This window comes from Neophocaena asiaeorientalis, unplaced genomic scaffold (genome assembly GCF_003031525.2).
Source record: "Neophocaena asiaeorientalis asiaeorientalis breed wild unplaced genomic scaffold, Neophocaena_asiaeorientalis_V1.1 scaffold629, whole genome shotgun sequence".
In the NCBI taxonomy this organism is placed as follows: domain Eukaryota; kingdom Metazoa; phylum Chordata; class Mammalia; order Artiodactyla; family Phocoenidae; genus Neophocaena; species Neophocaena asiaeorientalis.
This window is the reverse complement of record NW_020175468.1, coordinates 1,642,005-1,669,074: the sequence shown is the minus strand read 5'-3', so window position 1 is coordinate 1,669,074 and position 27,070 is coordinate 1,642,005. Positions and strand designations below refer to the sequence as shown.

At 56.1% G+C, this 27,070-nt stretch overlaps 2 protein-coding genes across 3 annotated transcripts in view; both read left to right on the top strand.

The window, feature by feature from the left end:
- Positions 1 to 2,016: 2,016 nt before the first annotated feature.
- On the top strand, positions 2,017 to 8,355 carry NR1H2 (nuclear receptor subfamily 1 group H member 2). Of its 2 annotated transcripts, none has more exons than XM_024768506.1 (10): positions 2,017 to 2,159; positions 2,285 to 2,418; positions 2,909 to 2,970; positions 3,054 to 3,173; positions 3,492 to 3,782; positions 3,865 to 4,124; positions 4,338 to 4,517; positions 5,178 to 5,277; positions 7,331 to 7,539; positions 7,834 to 8,355. In XM_024768506.1, exons 3-10 carry the CDS (start codon positions 2,928 to 2,930, stop codon positions 7,978 to 7,980), a joined length of 1,350 nt encoding a protein of 449 aa, XP_024624274.1. In that variant the 5' UTR covers positions 2,017 to 2,159; positions 2,285 to 2,418; positions 2,909 to 2,927; the 3' UTR covers positions 7,981 to 8,355. The 2 variants fall into 2 exon arrangements, with proteins under 2 accessions (XP_024624274.1, XP_024624273.1); XM_024768505.1 differs by having other exon boundaries at positions 3,862 to 4,124; positions 7,834 to 8,167.
- A 2,602-nt stretch (positions 8,356 to 10,957) lies between these two features.
- Positions 10,958 to 27,070, top strand: part of POLD1 (DNA polymerase delta 1, catalytic subunit) — a 24,583-nt gene continuing 8,470 nt past the window's right edge. The window contains exons 1-17 of the mRNA XM_024768497.1: positions 10,958 to 11,009; positions 18,791 to 18,993; positions 19,356 to 19,469; positions 21,461 to 21,607; positions 21,693 to 21,818; positions 21,889 to 22,057; positions 22,148 to 22,229; positions 22,306 to 22,435; positions 22,932 to 23,098; positions 23,359 to 23,463; positions 24,788 to 24,928; positions 25,008 to 25,118; positions 25,420 to 25,611; positions 25,709 to 25,797; positions 25,866 to 25,982; positions 26,168 to 26,281; positions 26,596 to 26,743. Of these exons, the coding sequence (XP_024624265.1) occupies positions 18,792 to 18,993; positions 19,356 to 19,469; positions 21,461 to 21,607; positions 21,693 to 21,818; positions 21,889 to 22,057; positions 22,148 to 22,229; positions 22,306 to 22,435; positions 22,932 to 23,098; positions 23,359 to 23,463; positions 24,788 to 24,928; positions 25,008 to 25,118; positions 25,420 to 25,611; positions 25,709 to 25,797; positions 25,866 to 25,982; positions 26,168 to 26,281; positions 26,596 to 26,743 (2,154 nt within the window). The 5' untranslated portion in view covers positions 10,958 to 11,009; position 18,791. The remainder of the gene's footprint in view (positions 11,010 to 18,790; positions 18,994 to 19,355; positions 19,470 to 21,460; positions 21,608 to 21,692; positions 21,819 to 21,888; positions 22,058 to 22,147; positions 22,230 to 22,305; positions 22,436 to 22,931; positions 23,099 to 23,358; positions 23,464 to 24,787; positions 24,929 to 25,007; positions 25,119 to 25,419; positions 25,612 to 25,708; positions 25,798 to 25,865; positions 25,983 to 26,167; positions 26,282 to 26,595; positions 26,744 to 27,070) is intronic.

The following is a 27,070-nucleotide window of genomic DNA, read 5'->3' as shown; positions in this document are numbered from 1 at the left end:
GAGGTAACAGGGCAGTTAACACTATCAGTCCTTAGGTGCCAGTAGATCTGGGGGCTATGATCATCAAGCAGTTAATTTCTTACATTTGGTGGTGGTTCTTAGCATCTGAAAAACTCAGGAAATATGCATGAGATACTATTATCTGTGTATAGTATCATGAGATATTATTATACTTATGAAACTGTGTAACTCAAGTTGGGACTTGAACCCACAGGCCTGAACCCGTGTCCCCTGCGTCGGCAGGCGGACTCTCAACCACTGCGCCACCAGGGAAGCCCGAACCCAAGATCTTTTAATGGAGGTCACACACCTGGTCTCAGGACTTAATGAAGCTCAGGTTCTTGATGTCTCATTAAAGAATTCAGTGAGAGACAAAGTGATAGTAAGAAGTGGATTTATTTAGAGAGAAACACACTCCATAGAGTGTGGGCCATCTTAGAAGGCGAGAGTGGCACGAGGATATGGGGTTGTCAGTTTTTATAGGGGTGGGTAATTTCATAGGCTAATGAGTGGGAGAAGTATTCCAGCTATTTTGGGGAAGGGTTGGGGATTTCCAGTGATTAAGCCATTGCCCACTTTCTGACCTTTATGGTTGGACTTGGAACTGTCATGGCGCCTGTGGGTGTGTCATTTAGCTTGCTGATGTGTTACAATGAGCGTATACTGAGGCTCAAGTTCTAGTGGAAGTCAACTTGTCCGCCATCTTGGACCTATTTGGTTCTAATCAGGTTTATGTCGTGTCCTCGGGCTATGTCATTCTTTTAAAGGTTATGCCCTGCCCCCTTCCCTCCTGTTTCACTTCAGAGAGAATCTACAGCAGAGGATATAGTGGAGGGGTCTGTCATGGGAAGGCTCGTTAGGGTCCTGCTTGGTTACAAACTGAGACTGAGAGCGATGTGACTTGCCCCAAAACTGTTGTCCATCTTCAGTCTATTTCAGCCGTTTGCACTTTTCTAACAGTGAAAAGTTAAAAATAATTTTCACCAGAATAAACATACCTCACACATACTGGGCTCCTTATTTGAGCCTGGCCAGGTTCACGGTTTTTACCTCATTTAATCATAATGACAACGCAACAACAAACTCTTGTTGGTCCCCATTTACAGTTGAGGAAACTGAGGTGCAGGGATAGTAAATAGCTTGGCTCAACATTACACATTGAGGAAGTGGCAGAGACACCCATTCAGTCATCCCCCGTGCCCATGTTAGCCACTCGTTTTATTGGTAAACATCCTTGGATGGAAATTTACACAGCTTGAAGGCCACGCTGGAATGGACAAAACAATCTACAAAAGAGTATGGAGCATATATCCCCATTAAAAAACAATACATATATGCTCAACATAGATCTGATTATCACGGTGGAAAGACTTTGGAACAATTTCCATCTTCTACCTGTTCAAGTATTCTGAGTTTTTTTGTTTGTTTTTGCCCTGCTGTGGGGCTTGCGGGATCTTAGTTCCCCTACCAGGGATTGAACGCGGGCCACGGCAGTGAAAGCGCCCAGTCCTAACTACTGGACCTCCAGGGAATTCCCGAGTTTTCTTTAAAAGCTATTATTTTTATCTTCTTCGTAGACGAAGGTTACTTTTTAAAAGAATTATTCCTGTCACCAAATTATTTTTAAAATATATTTTTCCAGGTTTTTTCTAGGTCTAGGTTTGTAATTTAACTTATTTAAAACCAATAAGCGGCAGAAAACTTATAACAACCCAGAAGGGACAAACATGCTTTTAATCAGTCGTGTGCGAAAAGGATCTGTAGTCGTGGAGATGATGCAGAGTAAATCTTTGGCATGCAAGCCCAGAGAAGCACAGGGCAGAGTTTAAAGCCACGCAGGGCGGGGCAGGAAGCTTAGGGTCTTGCCATGCCGCCATCTTGCCCAACGCTTGATTGAATGGGTCCGGAACTCTTCTGCCAGCCCCCAGTGGAACTATCCGGAAAGGTAAGCTTCCGGTGGGTACACGACTTCCGTGCGGGGCAGCTGATTAGGCAAGCCCTAGAGGGACCGGAATTCCGTCACCCTGACTCCCCGCCCACTCCCGGAAGTGACGCACGGTGGGGTTGCCGGAAGAAGTGGCGAAGTTAGTTTTGAGGGGATCCGAATCGCGTCGCCGTGCCGGCGTATACAGAGGAGGAGGAAGAGAAGCAGACCCAGGGTACGCAAGCAGGGGCACTCGAGTGTGGGGAGACGCGGGAGGACCCCTGGGCCTGGGGCTTCCCGATGTTCCCCGCGCTGCTTGGCTCAGCCCCCTTCTCTCCTTCCACCGTCTCCCCTCCGTAGCTCGCGCAACCCCCGGCTGTTTCCAGGGCAACGGGAGTAGGGGACCCCACGAGAGGCCGCCCACGAGACCCTCGCGCGCAGCCATGAGCCCCGCCCCCCACTGGTGTTCGGAGAGGGGCGGGACCTGGAGAGAGGTGTGGGGGCGGAGTATGATGGGAGGAGGTGGGGCGGGACCTGGAAGGGATGGGGAAGGACTTAGAAGGAAACGATATGTGGGCGGAGCATAATAGGAGGAGATGGGGTCAGAATGAGAGGTAGGGGTGCTTCCTCGGCAGAAGTGGGGTGAGGAAGTGAGGGCCGAGCACTTGAAGCAGAAGGGACAGTATCTGGAAAAAGCCGGTGGGCGGGATCTAGAGTGGAGGGAGCCTAAAGGAGGGTCAGAATCTAGAGGAGGGAGGGGCTTGAGACCCACCTGAAGGCTGTCCTGGAGCAGAAGGGGTCAGGCCCTATTGGAACTGGATGGGAGGGTATGTAGACTGGCAGGGACTGGGGGTGAGGTGTGTATGCAGTAGGGGAAGAGTCCAAGAGATGGAGGAAAGAGAGGTAGCCCCATGAAAACCTGTGGCTGGCCTAACCTGACCCTCCCTGGCCCCGCAAGGCTCTCAGTCCCCTTGTATTCTGCAGGCTGCTCCGTGACCCCACCATGTCCACCCCCGCCACGAGTTCCCTGGACACCCCCTTGCCTGGTGAGTGACCCCTTTCCCAACCCAGCCATCCCCCCGCCAGCAGATTATTGTCAGGAGAAACTCACTGTGCCTCCCTCTCCCAGGAAATGGCCCTAGCACCCCCTCTTCTTCACCTGATGGAAAGGAGGATGGCCCTGAGCCGTGCCCAGGGGCGGATCCTGATGTCCCAGGCACTGATGGGGCCAACTCAGCTTCCGTCGTGGGTGAGACGGGGTCCAGGGACATGGGCTGGGAGTTGGTATGGAGTCTTAGGGAGGGATCTAGAAAGGGAGAAAGATCAGAAATGGGGATGGGCAACCCCAGTTTCTTGTTGATTTTTTTCTTCTGTTAGTCCTTGACATCTCTTATTTTGACCCCTTCTTTGGGATTCACTGACATACACATCTTTCCCTGTGAATTGCCATCTCCCTGGATCACTCTCCACACTCTGACTCTTTGCCTCCGATCTCTCGTGGACCTGTCCCTCTGGCTGCCGTTTTTCTCTGTGGCTCTGTCTCTTATGGCTTGTCCACCAACGCCAGTCATCCTAGACACAGCAGAGGAGCCGGAGCGCAAGCGAAAGAAGGGTCCGGCTCCAAAGATGCTGGGCGACGAGCTGTGCCAGGTGTGCGGGGACACGGCCTCTGGCTTCCACTACAATGTGCTCAGCTGCGAAGGCTGCAAGGGCTTCTTCAGGCGAAGTGTGATCCGAGGTGGGGCCGGGCGCTATGCCTGCCGGGGCGGTGGAACCTGCCAGATGGATGCCTTCATGCGGCGCAAGTGCCAGCAATGCCGGCTGCGAAAATGCAAGGAGGCTGGGATGCGGGAGCAGTGTGAGTGCCGGGGAGGGAGCAGTGCCAGCCTGGCCCCTGCCCAGGCCTGGGACCTCTACTGAGGCCTGTGTCTCCCCAGCAGGTGTCCTCTCCAAAGAACAGATCCGGAAGAAGAAGATCCGGAAGCAGCAGCAGCAGTCGTCACCCACAGGGCTGGGAGTCGGCAGCAGCTCAGCCTCTGGGCCTGGGGCCTCTCCTGGAGGGTCTGACGGGGGTGGCCAGGGCTCCGGGGAAGGCGAGGGTGTCCAGTTAACAGCCGCTCAGGAACTAATGATCCAGCAATTGGTGGCGGCCCAGCTGCAGTGCAATAAACGCTCCTTCTCTGACCAGCCTAAAGTCACGGTACGGCCCCTTCCACAGCCTTGAGGGGCGATGGGCCCAGGAGGGTCAAGCTCAGAGGGCCGCAGTCTGGGGCATGGGGAGAGAATGAGGCTCCAGAGGGCAGGGGCTTTGAGACGGGGGCCTCCTAGGGTGTAGGCTTTGCCTCAAGGGGCCCCCATAGCCTTGGGCTTATGGGAGAAATCCTGAGAGTAACCTGGCCCCCCACGTCCCCAGCCCTGGCCCTTGGGCGCAGACCCGCAGTCCCGTGATGCTCGCCAGCAGCGTTTCGCCCACTTCACGGAGCTGGCCATCATCTCAGTCCAGGAGATCGTGGACTTCGCCAAGCAGGTGCCTGGCTTCCTGCAGCTGGGTCGCGAGGACCAGATCGCCCTCCTGAAGGCATCTACCATTGAGGTAATGGCCAGCCCGCCCAGCCTCAGGGAGGCCCCTCCATCCTGCCCTCAAGGAACCCAAGAGATAAGCCCCAGGACAGATGCTGGGAGCATAGTGACAAGCCAGACTCTGGTCCTTGCCTTGGTGGGGATGGCATTCTACAGGAGAAGATCAAAATACTAAACAAGTCATCAGAGCCTCCCACGAGGCAAGGAGAGAACGGAAACATGTCTGAGGCTGAGAATAATTGAGGATTGGGCTGGAGGGACACACTTTAGGGAATGTGCTGAAAAGGCTTATTTAGGGAGTTGACATTTGAATCAAGCAATGGTAATGAATAAGCATTGAGTGCCTAGTGTATGCCGCGCCCTATTCCAAATGCTGGGTACGTGGTAGTAAACAAAACAAAGAGCTCTGCCCCATGCCTCCTAACCACCTGGGGAGAGTGTCCTGAGTGGAGGAGGCTGGGGGTGCTGAACCTGGAGGAGGGAGAGAGCTCGGAGTGTCCAACACGCTGACCGCAGTCCGTGTGGCCGTGAGAATGGCGGGGCGGGGGTGGGGGGAGGTGAGGGATGATCCCGGCAAGATCAGGGCCCCCATTCAGGCCAGGAGAGGAAGGACAGTGGCTAAAGGGTCACAGAGCTCCTCAAACCCCTGCCCATCCCTCTCCCCACCTCTCAGATCATGCTGCTGGAGACAGCCAGACGCTACAACCACGAGACCGAGTGCATCACGTTCCTGAAAGACTTCACCTACAGCAAGGATGACTTCCACCGCGCAGGTAAGGCCAAGTGCAGGCTGGGCGGTGGGGGCACAGGTGGCACCTCTGCTGGGTCCCTGCTGGCTGGGAGACACGGGGCCCTCTCATCCCTGTCTGAGCCTCTGTTTCCTTATCTCCCAAGTGGGGTGAGGGTTGAGCCCCCCTTGTAGTGAGACAAGAGCACGTTTATCGAGCACCAGCTCTGCACAGTGGGACATAGCGCAGGATGAAACAGAGGGGTGTCTGCTGTCGCATAGGGCATCTTGGTAAGAATTAAGAGAAGACACTCTCTCCTCCTCAAGCCTGGTCTCACATGAGGGAGGCTGGATCTCAGTCCATCAGGAAATGAACAGTCTCCCCAACCGTACAGGGCAGCCCTGGTCCCTGTCCTCCAAGAGCACTTCCTTGGGGATGTAGCCTAGTCAGTGGCCTTCTGGAGGAAGCGTAGTTGAACTGAGGCTAGAGGAGTGAGAAAGATCACCTAGGAAAAGGGAGGTGAGAAGTAGCATTAGCCACCAGGGAGTGCACGCGCAAAGGCCTCGCTCCCTCGGCCTCTGGGCTTTCTCAGTAAGTCTTCTTCTGTCCCATTCTCTCTCCCTGGGGCACCTCTCTGTACTCCTGGACATCTGCTCCTAACCTCATCTTCCCTTTAACATCTGGCCCTTCCAACACCCAGGACAGTCCCAGTAACCCTTTGAGTATAAGCTTGGCAGGGGAGCACTGGGTTGTGGGGGAGTGTTTCTGGCAGGGAGGTCAGCATGTGCAAAGGTCCTGAGGTGGGGAAGAGCTGGGCGGTTTTAAGGAGCCACAAGGAGGCTTGGAGCACAGGGAGATGGGGCTGGAGAGGAGGTTGGTTCACATCACGTCCCTGGCATCCTCTGCCATTACCGCAGTCTGGGCCTCAGCTGGTTCTCCCTGGAACATTGCAGGGGCCCCTCACTGGGCTTCTACCTCCACCCCAACCCAGTGTGTTTGTTCATACAGTCGTGAGAAGAATCCAATTAACAACCAAGTTAGCTCATGTCCCTCCTGTGCTCAGAATTGTCCATGGCTCCCATCTCACTGGGAGAAAAGCCAAAGTCCTCACCTGGCCCACTGGCCCTGCAGGGTGTGGCCCCGTCCCTCTCAGCCCTCATCTCCCACCCTCTCCTCTCACTCACTCTCCAGCCACACTGGCCTCCCTCTTACTGGAACCCACCAAATGTGCTCCCGCCTCAGGGCTTTTGTACTTGCTGGTCCCTCTGTCCAGAACTAGGGTGACCAACTCATCCCAGTTTGCTTGGGACCTTCCCAGCTTTAATACTAAAAGTCTCAGGGCCCAGGAAGTCTAGTTCCAGGCAAAACAGACGGGTGGTGCCCTACCTGGAACACTCACACATCCTGGTAACTTGCTCCCTCCTCTCCTTGGGGTCAGACACCCTGCATCGAGGCAGGCCTTCGTGCACCCTACGGTGACCATCTTGTCTAAGATGTTGACACGATTCTCGTGGGCCCCGATTACCCTTCCTTGTGTTACCTTGATTCATAGAACTCAGAATCATCTCACAGGGTGGATAATTTCCTTACATATTCGTCTACTGTCTGTCCCCTCGAGCCCCAAAGGTAAGTTCCACGGGAGCAGGGGGCTTTGTCTTATAAACATCTCTACCCTGGGGCCTGGCATGCAGTAGGTGCTCAATCAAGTTTGATGAATGAATGAGTCACGCCTGGGAACGAGTTTGGGTTTCACTCTGTGAGCAGGGGGTGACATAATGTGACCTAGGATTAAACTTCTTTCGTTTTCCCGAGAGAGGAACCGGGAAGGCAGGAAGGAAGTGAAGGGGGTGATGGGGTGGTAGAAAATTCTGAGTTAAGTGTTCACACTCATTACTCGTTCCTTCATTCGGGCGAGAGGTATGGCACACCTACTACGTGCCGGGCACCCTGACAGGCAGTGGGATTACAGGGTGACCAGCGCTCTCGACCTGCTGCTGTTTCGCTCACCCTGCTGAAGGTGGGCAGCGCCAGGGGCCAGGCATGGGGGCCGGTTTCAGGGTCAGGGGGGTTCATCGGGCCGGGCCTCCCACCTCCGCAGGCCTGCAGGTGGAATTCATCAACCCCATCTTCGAGTTCTCGCGGGCCATGAGGCGCCTGGGCCTGGACGATGCTGAGTACGCCCTCCTCATCGCCATCAACATCTTCTCGGCCGACCGGCCCAACGTGCAGGAGCCGAGCCGAGTCGAGGCGCTGCAGCAGCCCTACGTGGACGCGCTGCTGTCCTACACCCGCATCAAGAGGCCACAGGTGCCAGAGCCTAGCCCCTCCGGCTTGGGGAGGGACAGGAAGTCCAGACCCGTGTGGGGTCAGCCTGGGGCCAGGGGCCGGCTGCCTAGTCCCAGCCCAGCTCTGACAGCACTCTGAGCCCTGGTCAGCATCCTCTCAGCGAGAGTGTGTCCTCAAGCCCCTGTCCCCTCCACAAGGAGCCAGGCCTAGTCCACGCACGGGGCGCCACGCTGTCTCTCCTGGCCCGACCCACGGAGGGCCCTCCTGGCGGGCTGAGGGGCTGACCCGCGCCCACGCGCTCCCGCCCCCCCGCAGGACCAGCTGCGTTTCCCCCGCATGCTGATGAAGCTCGTGAGCCTGCGTACGCTCAGCTCCGTGCACTCGGAGCAGGTCTTCGCCCTGCGGCTCCAGGACAAGAAGCTGCCGCCTTTGCTCTCCGAGATCTGGGACGTCCATGAATGAGGGGCCCGGCCACCCTGCCCCACCACCCTGCACCCTCCAGTGAATGAACACTGCGGTGGGGAGGGGCCGGGCCGGGCCTGGGGTCCCGCCCTGTGGCTTGGAGCTCAGGCCCTGGCCCCGCCAGCCGTCAACCCTCAGGATGAGCCCCAGTCGGGGTCCGGGAGCCTCTCTCCCCGCCCACTGAGTCTTCCTGGGAGGGGCAGATGGGTCACAGATCCTGACCTCTCCCAGCACTCCCAGCTGCCCTCCCTGCCCAGCTTACACCTCAAGCCTACCACGCAGTGCACCTTGGGAGGCAGGGGAGGGCCTGTGGCTCCCGCAGAGCCCGAGAGACACAGGCCCCCCTCCCTCTGCTCCTTTTATTTAATAAAAACTAAAAAAAACAAAAACAGGAAAATAAAGTATGAATAGAAACCTGCCCTGAGCCAGAGTGAGTCTGAGGTGGGGAGGGGCTGCCAGGGTCTTCATGGACACCAACCCCCATGGACCTGGTGCTGAGCTGGGAAGGGTTCAGGGTGATGTGACTAGGCGCTATGGGTGCCTAGGAGAGGCCCCTGACAACCTCACGGTCACCTCCCGGTGGTTGGAGCCCGCTCCTGAAGGACAAGGAGGGTTTAAGTGGATGAGGAGAAGGGGCTTTCATTCAATCAAGTATTGGATGAAGTCTCTTGTGGGCCAGGCACTGTGCTGGCCATCCTGGGGTCACAGATGTCATTCATTCAGCAAAAATGTGTGAAGCATTTTGGGACTTCCCTGGTGGCGCAGTGGTTAAGAATCCGCCTGCCAGTGCAGGGGACACGGGTTCGAACCCTGGTCCGGGAAGATCCCACATGTCGAGGAACAATTAAGCCCGTGCGCCACAACTACTGAGCCTGCACTCTAGAGCCCGCACGCCACAACTACTGAAGCCCACGTGCCACAACTACTGAAGTCCATGCGCCTAGAGCCCGTGCTCCGCAACAAGAGAAGCCCCCACAATGAGAAGCCTACGCACTGCAATGAAGAGTAGCCACTGCTGGCTGCAAATGGAGGAAGCCCACATACAGCAACGAACACCCAATGCAGCTAAAAATAAATAAATAAATAAAAGTTAAAAGGTATGGAGTCTTTACTATGTGCCAAACACAATATTAGGCACTGGAAACATCAGTGAACAAGATGAAGTCTCTCCTTGCAGCCACCGTGGGAAACAGTATGGAGGTTTCTCAAAAAACTAAAACTAGGGGAATTCCCTGGTGGTCCAGTGGTTAGGACTCTGAGGGCCCGGGTTCAATCCCTGGTCGGGGAACTAAGATCCCACAAGCCACGTGGCTCGGCCAAACAACCAAAAGCAAAACTAAAACTAGTACTCATCGCAGGATGCAGCAATCCCAGTCCTGGGTATATACCCAAAAAGAACAAAGACACTACCTCGAAAAGATACATGCACCTTAGTGTTCACGGCAGTACGATTTAAATTACCGAGATATGGAAGCAGCCTAAGTGTCTGTCAGATGAATGGATAAAGAAGAAGTGGCGTGTATATACACAATGGGATACTACTCAGCCATAAAAGAATGAAAGTTTGCTATTTGCCGCAACCTGGGTGGACTTGGAGGGCATTATGCTAAGTGAAATGAGAGAAAGACAAATACTGTATGTTACTTATATGTGGAATCTGGATACAACAAAGTAGTGAATGTGGATACAACAAAGTAGTGAATGTAACAAAAAGAAGCAGACTCACAGATAAAGAGAACAAGCTAGTGGTTACTGGTGGGCGGGGCAACAGGGGTGGGAGAATGGGAGGTGAAAACTATCGGGTGTAAGATAGGCTCAAGGATGTGTTGTACAACACGGGGAATATAGCCAGTATTTTGTAATAACTGTAAATGGGAAGTAACCGCTAAAATATATATTAGGGAGTTCCCTGGCGGTCCTGTGGTTAGGACTCTGCGCTTTCATTTCCGGGGTCCGTGTTTGATTTCTAGTCGGGTAACTAAGATCTCGCAAGCTGGGTAGCACGGCCAAAAATAAATTAAAAGAATAAAACAATAAATAAATAAAAAGATCAAGTCCCTCCTTGGAGTTGTCTACCAGTCAGGGCTGGTAATGGGGGGCTGAGCAAGGACTGCTAGAAGGTAAGGGAAGAGGGGCTTTAATGGGGTCAGCACGGGGCAATGTGGGAGCTGGAAGAGGAAGTCCGGCAAGGCCTCACAAAAGGCCCAGATGAGTTCAAAGTAAGGAAAGGCAGTGAAGTTCTCCTAATGTCTCCTTCTCTTGCTCCATGCCTTGAGGGGACACCGAGGTGAGCTGGATGGACAGTCCTGGTCGAGGGTGAAGAGGGTGTTGCTTGGAGGGATGGGTTGGGTACTGAAAAACGTTTTTTTTTAGAAGGGGGAGAGGGAACAGCGGAAGTGAGAGTAGTTACAAGAGACGGTCCCATCCCAAGCAGTGTGCCTCTCGCCTTACAGGTGTGCCCGCCCTGCGCTGAGTCCAGTTTATAGATGGGGAAACTGTGGCTGTGAGACAGGAGAACCGACCAGGCCAGGATCTGAGCGCGAACCGGCCAGCCTCTACGGAGAGGGAAAAGGTCTGGCTGCGCGAGCTGAAGAATGAACTGTGAGTGCCCAGGTGGTCCTACCGAGCAAGGCCTCGGCCAGGAGGCAGGTGGGGAAGCAGAGGAGGCGCGCCTAGCACCTTAGAACTGGCGGAGTCGTGGTGACGGCCAGTGCCCAAGACCCCTGCGCGCGCTCCGATAACACTGGGTGGCGACGCTTCGGCAAGGAGGGGGCGTGGCCTTGACCCGCATACGTCAGAAGGGGCGCGGTTCGGCGAGGGTTCGTCAGCAAGGGGACTAGACCACAGCCCGCGTCTGAAAGAGGGGGCGTGGCCTGTGCCCCAGAGGTGGGGGAAACAGGGCGTGGCTTTCCCCTATTCGGGCGGTAGGGGCGTGGCCCGGCTCGGCGTGCCTCTACTCTGGGCATGCGCGCGCCGGAGTCAGGGGTCACGGCGGCGTGGGCTGTGGCGGGAAACGCCGTTTGAAGCGGGTGAGTTACGGGAGAAGGGGAATTGCAGGAAATTCGGCCTGGCGGGGAAGGGGGCTTGAGGAGCTGGGCACGTGGGTCTGAGAGAGGGTTGTGAGGGGTCGCGTGGGGCGTGACGGCGAGAGGAATCCCCTTGGCTTGGGGGCGCGCGGAAGAGGGGCAGGGGCCTGTTGTGGGCGCGTGCACGGGGACGCGCGGGAAGATGAAGAGGGTGGGGCACCCCTTCAGCATGCGGGGTCGAATGCGCTGGGCTCCGTGGACTCACCCTGGAGGGCCTTTGGGGAGACCGGTTCCGGAGGCATTGGGGGCTGAATGGTGCACGTGGGGGCATAGCGACATCTTTTATTCACTAAATATTGAGTATTCTGTGCCAGGCACTGTTCTAGAAGCAGGAGCTACAACCGGAACAGGTCAGAAAAGGTCCCTGTCTCAGGGGGAGACAGACAGTAGACAAGTAATAAGTATAAACGATAAAGCAATGCTTTCAAGCCTGTGATACGTTATCCCAAGTGAAGTAAAACAGAGTAGCCTGCTTCTTTAACTAGAGTGATCAGGAATCGTCTCTCTGGGGAAGTGACATTTGAGAGAGAAGTCAGCCACGTAAAGAACGATCCGGGCAGGGGGATCGTCCAGGGGAAAAGCCTCGAAGTAGGAAGGAACTTGGAGTGCTTGTAGCTGGAGGGAACAGGTGAGGCTGGAGACGGGATAGAGAACCAGATCCTGCAGGGCCTTGTGAATCTCGGTGTGCGGTTAGCTTTTATTCTAGGTTCGATAGGGAGCCGGGGGAGGTTTTAAACGTCCCAGCAACGTGACCCTCCCCTGCGTTTTAAAAAAAAAGTCCCTGGCGGCTGACTGAAGATAGGATTGTAGCAGGAGCAAAAGTGGAAGGAGGGAGGCCAGTTAGGAGGCAGGAGGGGACCGTAGGTGGCTCCGCCTGCAGTGCAGGTGGGGAGAATCCATCAGGCGTAGGTTGTGTTTGGGGTTTGAGCCCGCACGATGGGATAGGGTAGGAAAGGGGAGCCCAAGATTACTGCGGTTTGCGGTTTGAGCAGCAGGCTGGAGAGAGAAGGCTGAAGGGGAACAAGTTTGGGGGTGCCACCCTGAGGGCAGAGCTTAGGTGGAGTGAGTGGGCAGGGTGATGTCAGTGTGTCAGGTTCATAGCCACACCCACTCCAGCAACCTCTTGTTGCCTTTTCTCCCCCTACTTCCTGCACTTCCCCACCCAGGCCCCTTAGGTTCCTGTCCCATTCAGGGCCTTTGCCATGCCCTTCCCTCCTCCTGCAATGCTATTCCCTCTCTTCATTCCTTCAGCCAGCTGCTCGTGTGGCAGGGCCTTTGTTAGGCACTGGGGAGCCAGTGATAATTCGGTTTGGCTGGGGGAAGGACAGGAAACCTCAAGCCAGAGCGCTCTGAGCTGTAAAGAGGTAGTGCTGGTCTTTGGGAGCCGAGAGAAGAAGGCCGGGGCTCAGTGCAGACTTGTGGAGTCGGTGACACTGGAGAGGAGTCTAAACTGACACAACTTGAAGTGGCCTGCGTTCCAGGCACCGTGCTGGGTGATGCTGGGGACCCAGAGAAGCATCAGCCCAGCCCTAGTCTCAAAGGTTCTCTGTCTGTTGAGGGAGTCAGACAAGCCCACATGGTCCCCAGCCTGTGACAAGGGCAGCGGGATTCAGAGAGGCTCAGAGGCAGGACAAGACCAAAGAGTGAAAAGTGTGTAGTTTTCTGGGGGGCAAGAGTGAATAGGTCCATCTGTCATTATTTAATCAATCCCTCAGCAGATGTGCGTGAGCCCGGGTACGGGGGTGAGCAAGCTGATGAGCCTGTCCTCATTCTGCCTCCCCAACTGGGCAGAGGGCAGTTCACCCCCATACCTCTCCTGGCACACCTGGAGGCCGCAGTCTGGAGCACTGGTTTCCGATGGGGCTCAGGCGCCAGCCTGCTTGGGTTTGAACCCTGGCTCTGCCCCTCTGAGCTAACTGTGCCGCCTTGGGCAGGTGGCTTCACCTCTCTGGGCCTCAGTTCCAGTCATTGTGTTGGAGGGTTAATAGCAGCACCACCCTCAGAAGTTTTGGTGAAAATTCTGTGAGTCCCTTCCTTCCTTCTGCATTCGGAAAATGTTTATTGGGCACGTATTCAGTCCCAGGCACTCTCCTGGGGACATGAGATACAGCAGGAAACAAAGATGAAATCCCTGCTCTCACAGCGTTTCCATTCTCCTCGTGGGGAACAGACAATAAACAAAATAAATAAGCAGTGGTGCTCGGACTTGAGCAGCATCGGAGTCCCTGGAGGGCTCGATATACAGATTGCTGGGCCCCACCCCCAGAGGCCCTGGTTCAGTAGGCCTGGAATGGGGCCTGATAATCAGCATTCAGACAAGTTCCCACCAGAAGCTCATGCTGCAGGTCCAGGGCACCACACTTTGAGAACTCTTAAGACCTGCTACAGTGCACCAGACAGCAACAAAGGCCAGCAAGAAAAGTAAAGCAAGGGAAGGGGTTGGAGAGTATCAGCATGGGGCAGGGGGCTGTATTTTTAAACAGGCCTCACTGAGTAGGGGACATTCGAGCAAATGAATACCTGAAGGAGGGGAGGAGGGAGCCATGGGAAGATCTGGGAAAGAGCATTTGCAGAGCAACGGGAACAGCTTGTGCAAAGGTCCTGGGATAGGACCAAGCCTGGAGTGTTTAAGGAACAGAGAGGAGGCAAGTGGCTGGAGTGAGCAAGGGAAAGAGGGCGGAGGTGGTGTCTGTGAAGGGTGGGGTGCAGTTGTGCAGGGTCTTGTGGGCCAAGATGAGGGCTTTGCTTTTAACTGTGCATGAGATGAGAGCCAGGGGCAGCATCCGAGCAGAGCAGGGAATGGATGATCTGACACACTTGTATGGGATCCCTTTGGCTCCTGAGTGGAGAACACTGAGGGGTCAGGGTGCAAGGACGGAGATGGAGGTGGGGTGGGGGAAGAGGCTGTTCATTCATTCAACAGATATTTCTTTTTTTTTTTATCATAGTCGTTTTATTTTAATTTTTTAATTCTTTCACAGGGGAATGGGAGCCCTGAAGACAAATTCCCCAGGTGTGGGGGAGGAGGCTTTATAAGCTGGTTCGTCTGGGAGAGGTCAGGAATCAGGACTTTTGCAGTAGTCTGGGGGATAGGGGAGGTCTGAGGATGCTGATGGCAGGAAGCACCCTTTTTTTTTTTTTTGGCCTTGTGGTAGGGAATGTGGGATCTTAGTTCCCTGACCAGGGGCGGAATCCGCGCCCACTGCCTTGGAAGTGCAGAGTCTTAACCGCTGGACCGCCGAGGAAGTCCCAACAGATATTTCTTGAGCGCCCTCTGTGGTTCAAACGCTGTTATTGACATCTGTGATACTGCAGTGAAGGAAACTGCATCCCTGCCCGCTAGGAGCTCATTTTCCAGCAGGGGGAGCCAGACAAGCAGCAATGCACAAAATAAAGCGGCCAACCATTTTAGGGAGTCAGAGGGACCAGACTGGGAGGCCGAGAAGCGGTGGGACTCCCGTCCGTTGGAAGGCAGAGCTGATGGGATTTGCAGATGGAGTGAGCGTGTGGTCTGAGGGGAAGAGAGAAGTTGGGGTGACTCCAAGGCTGTTGGCTTGATGGGAACTGCCGCTTACCGAATCGGGGGAGATGGTGTGGTGCGAGGAGCACGGTTGTGGGGAGATCAGGAGCCCGGCTTTGGAGTCTGGGGTGCCTGAAGGGACCTGCTTACAGTGGGCAGTTGGATCTGTCAGTCTGGAGGCTGGGCTGAAATCTGGGCCAGAGACACAAAAGCGTAGAGGTGGCATTTAAAGCCGTGAGGTTGGGTGGGATGGGATGACAACCTCGAGGGAGTGAGTCACAGAGAACCTGGTGTCTGACCCGAAGCAGACACTCATCATAGTGTGTTACTGCTGGATTCGCTCGCTGTTCAGTATCTGCTACTGAAGCGTCGAGAAAGGAAGAAGCTCACAGCGTTTGCCAAACTCCAGCTCTGCGCTGGGGCCCCTGAGGGGGGACACCCAGGGGCCTCCTTCCTTCTAATGCTGCCTCGCCTGACTGAGCTAAGGGCAGTTGCTGGGATAGGGAACTAGTCCAGGACCCTAGATTTTGCTCCGGTGACAGCTGCCCTCCCATCGTACCCCCTGGCCACAGCCCAGTGACCCAGGGCTGCCATTCGGCCCCCTTCTACCTCCCTCTGCCAGGCCAGGTCTGGCCACTCCTCCAGGCTCCTGGAAACCCCTCAGCTTCCTCTGCTTCACCCGGGTTTCTCCCCCAGGTCCTGACTCTCTGCATCTCTCACAGTTACTTCAGAGGGCGCAAAAGGAGAGCTGGTTCAGATTCTTTCTCCTTATACAAAACCCACGTTTGCACGGTCATAGCAGCACTGTTCACAAGAGCCCAAAGGTGCAAACAACCCTCGTGGACGAACACAATGTGAGATAGCGACGCGGTGGGGAAATATTCAGGCATTAAAAGGAACGAAGCACTGATCCGTGCTATGTGGGTGGGCCTTGACAACATCATCCACAGGGAAAGAAGCCAGACACAAGATTGCATTTCTAGGAAATGCCCAGAATAGGCAAATCCATCTAGACAAAGTGGATCAGTGGTGCTTTTGGGGAGGGGGAGGAGGGGGATGGGCTGACTCCAGAGGGTCTCTTTGTGGGGTGTTGAACGCGTTCTAAAATGGACTGTGGTCATGGTTGCACAAGTCTGAATATACTAAAAACCATTAAACTATACACTTGAAATGCGTGAATCATATGGTATATGAATTAGCTCTTGGTCAAACTGTCTTCTCACCCCAGGGAACCAGTGTTGCCAGTTTATTACCCATCCTGCCAGAACTATGCATGAAAAGCCAACATCTTTAGATATATTCTCCCACCCACCTTGTGAAAATGTTCTTTTTATTTTATGTGTTTCCCTCCAACTTTTAATTTTGAAAAATTCCAAGCCTGCAGAGAAGTCCCAAGACAAGAACAATTAACACCCATGAACCCTTTGCCTGGATTTGCCAGTTGTGAATGCGCTGCCTCATTGGCTTTATCTTGACACACGTACACTTTTTTTTGGCTGAACTATTTGCAAGTTGTAGTCGTCATGATACTATAGGATAATTATAATCAGGCCATTTACCATGAGGCGATACTGTAATCTCATAGGCAATCCTTATTCAATTTGCCTAATTGTTCCAGTGATAGCCTTCAGAGCTATTTTTGTTTTTTTAATCCAAGATCTGACCTTGCATTTAGTTGTCATGACTACGTAGTCTCTCCTTTAATCTAAAACAGTTTCCCCCCTTCGTGACTTTGACAGTTTTTGAAGATTCCATCTTGCAGGCCAGTCTTGTCTTTGGTTTGTTTCCTAATGATTAGAATCAGGATAAACATTTTCTTCATTTTCTTAGACACCTTTTTTTAATATATATATATATATATATATATATATATATATATATACACACACAAAATTTCTCTTATGTACAACATTCTGCACTTTGCTTTCTCTACCTAACAATGGGTCTTTGAGAGTCCTCTGTCTCAGTACATAGAGAGCTTCCTCATTCCTTTATAGAGCTGCATAATATTCCATGGAACGGAATTCATGTAACTTATTTAAACAGTCCCCCAGGGGAGGACATTTAGGTGGTTTCCAGTCTTTTGCGACTGCAAACAATGCTGCCGGAAATAACCTTGTAAATGCAGGTTTTCATTATGTGATAGTGTATCTGTAGCATAAACCCCTAGATGTGGAATTGCAGCCTCCCCACTTTTATTGCTTTAACTTGAGGTGCTATTTACATATGGTGAAATGCACAGGTCTCAAGCGTACAGTGGGATGTACAGCACATTTCCATCACACCACAAATCAACCTCATGCCCCTTCCCGGTCAGTCTCTCCCACCCCAGAAGCAGCCTGATTTCTAGTAGCATAGATGAGCTTAGTCTGTTCTATAACTTTGTGTAAATGGCATCATACAATATATACTGTTTTCTTAAATTGAGGTGAAATTAGCGATTTTAAGGTGTGTAGTCAGTGGCGTTTAGTGCACTTACAGTTTTCTGCAGCCACCACCTCTGTCTAGTTTCAGAACATTTTCGTCACCCCAGAAGTAACTCCCCATTTCCCCAGCATGTACTCCTGTGTCCGGCTTCTTTTATGCACTTTTTCGGTAACATCTTTATTGGAGTATACTTGCTTTACGATGGTGTGTTAGTTTCTGCTGTATAACAAAGTGAATCAGCTGTACATATGCATATATCCCTGTATCTCTTCCCTTCCCTCTTGCATCTCCCTCCCACCCTCCCTGTCTCACCCGTCTCTGTGGTCACAAAGCAAGGAGCTGATCTCCCTGTGCTATGTGGCTGCTTCCCATTAGCTGTCTATTTGAAATTCGGTCATCCTGTGAGTGTATCGGCGGCCACCTCCTTTTTAATGCTGAGAAGTGTACCATTGTATACCACCACCATTTGCCATAACATATCCCCAGTCAGCTCAGAATTTTTCCATGCTGTGTTTGTTAAGGTTTAGGCTAAGCTACTATAATAAAGAAGCACCAAGGCACAGTAGCCCAGGAAAGATACAAGTTTATGTCTCCCCATAACCATCCAAAGGTAGGCAGCTCTGCTCCAGAAGGTTGTCAAGGGCCCAGGTTCCTTCCATCTTGGAGCTCTGCATTCCCTTCAGTGTTGTCCTTGTCCCCATGGTCAAGGTTGGCTCACTGCCGCCACATCCACGCTCCAGCCATGGGGAAGGGGGAAAAGGCTGGAAGGCAGGCTTTCTTTTCAGGCTGTCCCAGAAGCTGCACACCTCACATTCACCCCCATTCTGTGAGAAAGAACACGATCATGTGACTACCCCTTGCAATGCACCTTGGGAACTGTAGTCTGAGGCTGGACTGCCTGTGGCAGCTCCAAGGCAAGGGGTCTGTTGCAAAAAGGACTAAGGGGAGACTGGGTGTGGGGGGATAGTTATAAGATCCAGAGGTGTTCCCTTGCACCTGTCCCCTCCCCCCACTCTCTCCCAGCTGGGTCTGGGTCTGCTCTTAGTTTTCATAATCCCCTCCGTCCTGGCCTGATGCTGGGAGAAGTGTACTTTTTTTTACAACTTATTTTTCTAAATCAATAACTAATTTAAAATTTTTTCATTTTTAATAACTTCAAATTACAGGCCTGAAGGAGGCGCTTCCCAGCTGTTTGTAGGAGGAAGGCCTGGGCCAATGGGGAGAGGGGCAGGCGAGGGCATTGAGGACAGGGGCTTATGGGAAGGAAAGGGATGATCTGAGGACCACGTCTGTGATGAGAGGGGGTGGAGGGTGTGCAGGGCTGGTGCCAAGGGGTTGGCAAGGGGCAAGCAAACGAGGACAAAAATTACGTGGAGGGCTTGAGCATGTGAGGAAAGGGTTAAACTGGGCTGGGCATTGCTGGTGATTGCCGGGCATCTGGAAGGTGCCAGCACCCCCTGAGCCTGTGGCGGGGGTTGGGGTGGGGAGAGTGTGGGGGGGGTGGAGAGTCATGTTACTCTTCAGGCACTCCAGAGGTTGATTGATTGGTTGATAGTTATTTTTTGGCTGCGCCACACGGCTTGTGGGATCTTAGTTCTCCAGCCAGGGATTGAGCCCGCACCCTCAGCAGTGAAAGCGCGGAGTCCTAACCGTTGGACCCGGGGAATTCCCCACTCTGGAGATTTTTTTTTTTTTTTAAAAGCTCACGGTCATGGTGGGTACATGGGAGGCCATGGAGAGGATGGGCACCCTCACCCCCCTCCAACTTGCCCCACAGGATGGAAGGCAAGCGGCGACCAGGCCCAGGGCCTGGGGTGCCCCCAAAGCGGGCCCGTGGGGGCCTCTGGGATGAGGATGAGGCATATCGGCCATCGCAGTTCGAGGAGGAGCTGGCGCTGATGGAGGAGATGGAGGCAGAGCACAGGCTGCAGGAACAGGAGGAGGAGGAGCTGCAGTCGGCCCTGGAGGGGGCTGCGGACGGTGAGACCTAGAGCAGGAGCCCCTTGCACCCCATGCCTGTCATGCCTCTGAACCATGGAGCTGACCTGTAACCTCTGACTGCCAGCCCCTGGCTCACTTTGAGCTCCACAAGGGGCTGACCTTTGACCCCATGTCAGTAGGCCACCTCTGTTTCCTGTCACTTCCAGTCTAACTTTGACCCTTGACTCCTGAATCTCTCTCGAGTTTCTGGCCTGATCCAGGCCACGACCTCCACCTGACTTTCTTTTCACAAGTCTGATGCCACCTGAGGGATCACTGGCAGGGCTGGGAAGGCACTTAGTACTTACTTCCGAAGCAGGACCACAACTCCATGGAGCCCTGCTTCCCTCTCCCGCATCCAGGGCAGCTCTCCACGACAGCCATAGATGCCCGGTGGCTTCGGCCCTCCCCACCCCCCCTGGACCCCCAGACGGAGCCCCTCATCTTCCAGCAGTTGGAAATCGACCATTACGTGGGTGAGTTTGGGGGACAGAGGCCTGGTGGGTGGGAGGAGGGGCCCTGGGCCCCCCGGTGGAGGCTGGGTCAGGTCAGCCCCTCTGGCTCTGTGGGAGGAGATGGACACAGATAGTCCCCGCCCAGGTGACCAGGGCTGCGAGAGGGAGGGACAGGGCTGGGGTGGGGGCATCCTGGAGGAGGGGGGCATCTTCTAAATGAGGCCTGAAGGAGCTGGCTCCTCGCAGAGGGGAGAGGCGTGTGGTGTGGTGTCCATTCATCCATCCAATTAGTTGGGAACAAATGAATGTCTGCACTGAGGCAGCCCTGTTCCAGGCAGACCAGGTCCCTGCGCTCAGAGGCTCACGTTCTAGACGGAGAGGCAGAATAAGAAAGGAAGTGGAGGGAATTCCCTGGCTGTCCAGTGGTTAGGACTCTGTGCTTTCACTGCCGAGGGCTCAGGTTCGGTTGCTGGTCGGGGAGCTAAGGTCCCACAAGCCGCGTGGTGCGGCCAGGAAAAAAAAAAAGAAGCGGAACGTGAGGTGGTGGTGAGGGTAACCGAGGAGCATCGAGTAGGGCAGCGGTGCTGGACCTCGCGTCATGGAGGTGCAGGAAGGCCCTTCTGAGGAGGCAACAAGGAACTCTAGGGATGTCTGGGAAAGCAGGATTCCTGGCAGAGGGTCCTGAGGAGGGAGCAGGTCTGGTATGTTTAAGGAACAGCCAAGAGACCAGTGAGGCGGGAGCGAGGGGTGATGGTGAAGGTGGGAGGTCGCGGGAGATCCCGTTGGCCCACTGAGGACCTCGGGGCTCCATTCTGAGAAAGCTGGGGAGCCTTTGGCAATGGGGAGAGCCCCTCTAAGCCCTGCCTTGTGTTTCGAAGACTCCTCTGTACGAGAATGAAACGACAAGCCACAGGCGGGGAGGAAACGTTTGCGGTCCATATGTCTGACAAAGGACCAGTGCTGCGAATAAAGAACATTCAGATCTCAAGAGAAAGAAAACAATCCAGTTCGAAAGTGGACAGAAAACTTGGACAATTCGCTAGAGGATCTACGATGGCAAATAAGCACATGAGATGATGTGCAGTGTCGTCAGATATCAGGGAAATGCAAATGACAGCCACCATGAGACACACGCACAGCTGTGAGGAAAGCTAAAGTGAAATATACCAACACCAGCAAGTGCGGACAAGGCTGCGCAGTGCCAGGAGCTCCTGGTGCTCGGTGGGCCACGGTTAGATGCAGCCGCTCTGGGAAACAACCTGGCCGTTTCCTACGGAGTTCAACCTACTCTTTTTTATTTTTCTGGGGGTAATTTTTCCCCAAGCTTTATTGAGATGTAAGAGTTAAACCTACTCTTACCATAGAATCTGGCAGTTCCACCCCTAGATATCTACCCTAGAGAAACAAACACCTACATTCAAACAAAATCCGTGGATGTTGATAGCTCTATTCATATCCACCCAAAACCAGGAACGACTCACGTGTCCTGCAGCAGGTGAATGGGTAACATATCACACAGTGGTTCTCCACAATAAAAGGGAACAAACTTGACAAATGCAACGACATGGATGGATACCGGCGCGAGGTGCCATGCTGAGTGCAAGAAGCCAGACCTAGAGGGTTATGTACTGTTTGACTCCATTCTGTGGATGGTCTCAAAAAGACAAAATCAGGATGACAGAGAACAGACCAGCAGTGCCAGGGGGCGGGGTGGAAGCAGGTGTGATTACAAAGGGGCAGCTTGAGGGGGCTGTTTGGAGTGACGGGACCGTCTTGTACCCCAATTAGCTGGCGGTTACACGAATCTCCCTAAGTTAAAGCTCATCATGCTGCCCACACAAAGTTGATTCTACTTTTGAAATTTGCGAAAAACGTGGGGTGCTCCCTCAAGCTGTGCAGTGGGAAAAGGACTGTAAGGAGGACAAGGGTAGACACGTAAACCAGGAGGGAGGCAGGCACACCTTTGAGGTGTCCGAGAGAGCAGCCCCTGCCTTACCCTATGACACCCCCAGGCCTAGCACGGCCCCTGCCTGGGGTGCCCCTGCCGTCCCAGGACTCCGTGCCGGTGATCCGCGCCTTCGGGGTCACCGACGAGGGCGTCTCTGTCTGCTGCCACATCCACGGCTTTGCGCCCTACTTCTACACCCCAGCACCCCCCGGTGAGTGGCCCCGACCCCGAAGACCCCTCCTCGCCCCTACCGCTTGGAGGCCCCCTGCACTTCTGATGGGCCCTCCCACACCCAGGGTTTGGGCCTGAGCACCTGAGCGACCTGCAGCGGGAGCTGAACACAGCCATCAGCCGGGACCAGCGCGGGGGCAAGGAGCTCACGGGGCTGGCCGTGCTGGCCATGGAGCTGTGCTCCCGGCAGAGTGAGTGCTGCCCCAGGGGCCAGGTGGGTGGGGGTCCCTCCAGGCCGGTGCCAACCCGCTCCGTCTGCAGGCATGTTTGGGTACCACGGGCACGGCCCCTCCCCGTTTCTGCGCATCACTCTGGCACTGCCCCGCCTCGTGGCTCCCGCCCGCCGTGTCCTGGAGCAGGGCATCCGCGTTGCCGGCCTGGGCACCCCCAGCTTCCCGCCCTACGAGGCCAACGTTGACTTTGAGATCCGGTATGGCCCCCGCCTCGCTTCTCCAACCTTCGCCTCCTTCCCTTCACCCCCCAAGCCAGCCTCTGCCCACTGACCCTCATCCCCCTGCAGGTTCATGGTGGACGCGGACATCGTTGGCTGCAACTGGCTGGAACTCCCGGCTGGGAAATACGTCCTGAGGCCGGAGGGGAAGGTGCATGGGTCCCCGGGGTGGGGTGGGGGTCACAGAGCTGGGACCCTGCAGACGCTGACCCACCTTGTCCCCACAGGCCACACTGTGTCAGCTGGAGGCGGACGTGCTGTGGTCGGATGTGGTCAGTCACCCGCCAGAAGGGCAGTGGCAGCGAATCGCACCTCTGCGGGTGCTCAGTTTTGATATCGAGTGCGCGGGCCGCAAAGGTGTGTCCTTGGGGCCTGGAGGTCCTCCCTCCCTCCTTCCGGATGTTAGTGATGTGCCAGTTTCACCCCGGGAGTCCCTGCATTTCTTAAGCTCACTCAGGGAGAAGGGAGTAGACACACAAGCAGACAGGTTATTAAAAGGCTTGCAACGCAAAGGAGGAAGGTGATGGAGACAGACAGGGCTGCTTCGGACAGGTGGGCAGGGGAGGCCTCGGGCGAGGGGCTAAGCTTCGTGAAGAAGGAGGGGCCGGGGAGTGGGGCGGGGAGAGCATTCCCTGCAGAGAGAGCAGCAAGTGCAGAGGCGCTGGGGTAGGTCGGCCCAGTCTGTGAGGGATGGGTAAGAGGGCCCGGAGCTGCAGGCAGTGGGGAGCCAGGGTGGATTGTGCAGGCTCTGCAGACGGTGGGGACAGAAAGGAGTGGGTGGGCCAGGTGAGATGTGCCACGAGGGAGCATCAGGGGTCAGGTCTCCGCCTCCCCCTCCTCCCTCCCCTTGCAGGCATCTTTCCGGAGCCTGAGCGGGACCCCGTGATCCAGATCTGCTCCCTGGGCCTGCGCTGGGGCGAGCCAGAGCCCTTCCTGCGCCTGGCGCTCACCCTACGGCCCTGCGCCCCCATCCTGGGCGCCAAGGTGCAGAGCTACGAGCGGGAGGAGGACCTGCTCCAGGTGGCTCTCGCTCCGTGCCCCCCGACCCCCATTTTCCTCAGCTCCCCACGCTGCACCTCCCAGGCGCGAGGCCGTTTTTTGAGCCGTTTCCCCTGTGGATTCGTTATTTTCAGAAGCACCTTCCCAGTCTTTCTTCCACGGGTGGGAGGGCTCTTGGGCTGCTCTTGGGGGCTTCCAGAACATTCCAGGAGTGGGGAGGATCCATGGCAGGGGGTTGACCAGGATGACAGCCTGGGTGACCCGGTGTGCTCCTGCCTCAGGCCTGGTCCGCCTTCGTCCGCATCATGGACCCCGACGTGATCACTGGCTACAACATCCAGAACTTCGACCTTCCGTACCTTATCTCCCGGGCCCAGATCCTCAAGGTGTGGCAGGCGGGCGGGGGCGTGGGGCTGCCCTCAGACACGCCACTGAGGGCTCAGGCTGTGGGCGGCTGCCTCCCCGAAACCCCGACTCTGGCCCCGTCCCTGCCCCGTTCAGAGCCCAGAAGGTTTCTGTGGCTTTTGCAGAGGCGAGGAAGCACTCGTGGTTAAGTCAGAAAAGGCTCGTGTATTTGGAGGGGCAGATTGAAGTGGGCAGGGGTGCAGCGCCTTGTTCTTCGGGCTTTAAAATATGTCAACAAAAAATAAGGAAAAAACGGGGTGTCCTTGAAGTAGGTGGCAAAACCTTGATGCTTGAATCTGGTGTGGGCCTGGGGGGGTCGTGTGAGCTTGCAAGGGCTGCCGTAACAAAGCCCCACGGTTGTGTGTCGTCTCTCAGTGTGGAGGCTGGAAGGCCAGTCAAGGTGTCACAGGGTTGGTTCCTTCTGAGGCCTCTCTCCTAGCTTCCGGTCGCCTCAGACATGGCTGGAGTGTACATGGCACTCTCCCTGACTCTCCCTCCTGTGCATGTCTCTGTGCTCCAATGTCCCCTTTTTCTAAGGACACAGTCATATTGGATCAGGGCCACCCTAATGACCTCAACTTAACTTGCTCACCTGCAAAGACCCAATTTCCAAATGAGGTCACATTCTGAGGTGCAGGAGTTAGGACTTCAGCATCTTTTGGGGGAACCCAGTTCAACTCCTAACGGGGTACATATTGTATTATTTTCTTCTTTTTCTCGATGTTTGGCCAGTTTCATAATGGAAAAAGCAAACAAGCACACTTTAAGGCCCCCGGCAGCTCCAGGGAGAAGCCCACCCCTGTCGGCCTGGCGTCTATACTCCAGCCTCCGCTCCCTGCCCTTGTTCTCCAGCCCCAGCCTCGTTGCTCCCAGCCCAGCTCAGGCCTCTCCTCCACACCTGGCCCCGGCTCACGCACTGTCGCCAGTGCAGACCTGGTGCTCCATACCGTGCCCTGCCGTCCTCCAGGCCTCCCACCCCGAGCACCCACTGCCTCTCCGTCAAGCTCAGCACCATCCCCAAGTCTGCCCCTGCCCCCGCTCCCGCAGCCCCTGGGCACCATCCTTGCCCCTTCACGCCCACGGCCCTCAGGCCCCTGACTCTCCCTGTCCCAGCCTCCCATCCGTGCCTGCCCAGCCACAGAGGGTCCTTCTGCCCCAGAGCTGCCCCTGCCCGCGGGGCTCCCAGCAGGAAGGGAGGGTGGCACCGCAGGGGGTGTCATGGGTTGTCTGGTTACCGTTGCTGTGGCTCGGCCCTGCGGATGCCACCGCCACAGCCCCCGCTCTCCCCATGTGCTGTGCCCCCAGGTGCAGGCCTTCCCCTTCCTGGGCCGTGTGTCTGGCCTCCGCTCCAGCATCCGGGATTCGTCCTTCCAGTCCAGGCAGACCGGCCGGCGGGACAGCAAGGTGGTCAGCATGGTGGGCCGCGTGCAGATGGACATGCTGCAGGTACGGCGGGCCGGGCAGGGGCCGCCCTCACAGGGCCGCTTCCCCGGGGCCGCCGCCCACCCGCTCCCGCTTGCCACAGGTGCTGCTGCGGGAGTACAAGCTCCGGTCCTACACGCTCAATGCCGTGAGCTTCCACTTCCTGGGCGAGCAGAAGGAGGACGTGCAGCACAGCATCATCACTGACCTGCAGGTGCCCGCGCCGCCCGACCTGCTTCCCGCCGTCCCTTCTCTCCCCACCCTCGCGATCTCGGCCCTCAGCGCCCACCTGCCTTCCTGGCCGTCCCCTTTAGCTCCTACCTTCGACCTCTGATCTCGCCCCGCAGATGGGACCCCTGTCCCTCCCCACTCCCGCGACCTCTGGCATGGCGACCTTTGTTCCGCTGCCCTGCCCCGACCTCTGGGCCTCACTAAGTCCTCAGACTGTGCCCTTCTTTCCTCCTTCCTCCCACGCTGTCGCCTCCCTGGCCCCTAATGCCTGCCCCCGTCCCCAGAATGGGAACGACCAGACGCGCCGCCGCCTGGCCGTGTACTGCCTCAAGGACGCCTTCCTGCCCCTGCGGCTGCTGGAGCGCCTCATGGTGCTGGTGAATGCCATGGAGATGGCGCGCGTCACCGGCGTGCCCCTCAGCTACCTGCTCAGCCGCGGCCAGCAGGTCAAGGTCGTGTCCCAGCTGCTGCGGCAGGTCAGCGGGCGGAGCCCAGGGCGGGCCTGGCCACCACGCTCCCTGCTGAGGGGCCCTGCCCGCGCCCATCCACAGTTCCCGCCTTCTGCCCTCCCAGGCCATGCGTCAGGGGCTGCTGATGCCCGTGGTGAAGACGGAGGGCGGCGAGGACTACACGGGGGCCACGGTCATCGAGCCCCTGAAAGGGTAAGGCCCGGTGGCGGGGTTGGTGGGGACAGGGGGGCTCCCCGCCCTGACTCCTCCCGGCCCCCCAGGTACTATGATGTCCCAATCACCACCCTGGACTTCTCCTCGCTGTACCCGTCCATCATGATGGCCCACAACCTGTGCTACACCACGCTTCTACGGCCCGGGGCCGCCCAGAAACTGGGGTATGGTGGCCCCGCTCGCCACGTGTACCCCGAGACCACCCAGGGGCCGGCCTCAGGCTGGCTGGGGCTGGGGATCAAGAGCTAGTGGGGAGGGGAGGGGACTGGCAAGAGGTGGGGGGGGTCCCGAGAGGGGATGGAGGAGGAGCCAGGGAGGCCAGGCGTTACCCCTACCACCTTCGGCCCAGCCTGACCGAGGATCAGTTCATCAAGACACCCACGGGGGACGAGTTTGTGAAGACGGCGGTGCGGAAGGGGCTGCTGCCCCAGATCCTGGAGAACCTGCTCAGCGCCCGGAAGAGGTGGGCTCTTGAGCCCGGCTGCCCACCCCTGCTCATAGCTCAGCCTTGCTGAGGCGGCCTGGCAATCCCTGTCCGTCATGGGTGCACTTAGCTGCAGCTGTCCCTGAGTTAGAACAAGGCACCCCCTGCGGGCAGCTCCCTCCAGCCCCTGTGCTGGGCACCTCTGTGCAGTGTGCGACCTGCACAAGTGTATGTGGCACCCCTTTCTAGAAAGGCACCCTGACCAGTGCCCAGGCCTGGGCCTCTCGTCTGCCCCTGAGGCCTGAAATGCCACCTGAATGGCCTTTGCCTCCCCCTTCTCCTTCTCCTCCCAGGGCCAAGGCCGAGCTGGCCAAGGAGACAGACCCCCTACGGCGGCAGGTCTTGGACGGGCGGCAGCTGGCACTGAAAGTGAGCGCCAACTCTGTGTACGGCTTCACTGGTGCCCAGGTGGGCAAGCTGCCATGCCTGGAGATCTCACAGGTGAGTGCACCGCGGCAGGTAGGGGACAGACAACCACCCCTTAGGGAGAACCAGGGCTCAATGTAGTAGAGGTCAGGGCCCAGATCGCCCCAACCCGCTGACCTTTTGGAGAGTGGATGCTTGTGTGATTGGTTCATTCGTTGGTTCAGCAAACACTTGCTGACCGTTCACTGTAGGTTGGGCCTTGTGCCCTGTGGGTCCAGCAGGTGACACAGTGGATGAGAGCTCCTCCCCTGGTGCCCAGCCTTGCGGGGACACAGATGGTGACAGCAGTAAATGTGTATGGGAAAGCAGTTGGCGCTCAGCAGACAGATAAATTCCGGGGGG

Bases quoted from the DNA above. Each gene is read 5' to 3' on its own strand.
- NR1H2 (XM_024768505.1), top strand. From the start codon at position 2,928: ATGTCCACCCCCGCCACGAGTTCCCTGGACACCCCCTTGCCTG. The intron at 4,125-4,337 runs GTACGGCCCCTT...CCACGTCCCCAG, and splicing joins CTGACCAGCCTAAAGTCACG to CCCTGGCCCTTGGGCGCAGA. The intron at 4,518-5,177 runs GTAATGGCCAGC...CCCACCTCTCAG, and splicing joins TGAAGGCATCTACCATTGAG to ATCATGCTGCTGGAGACAGC.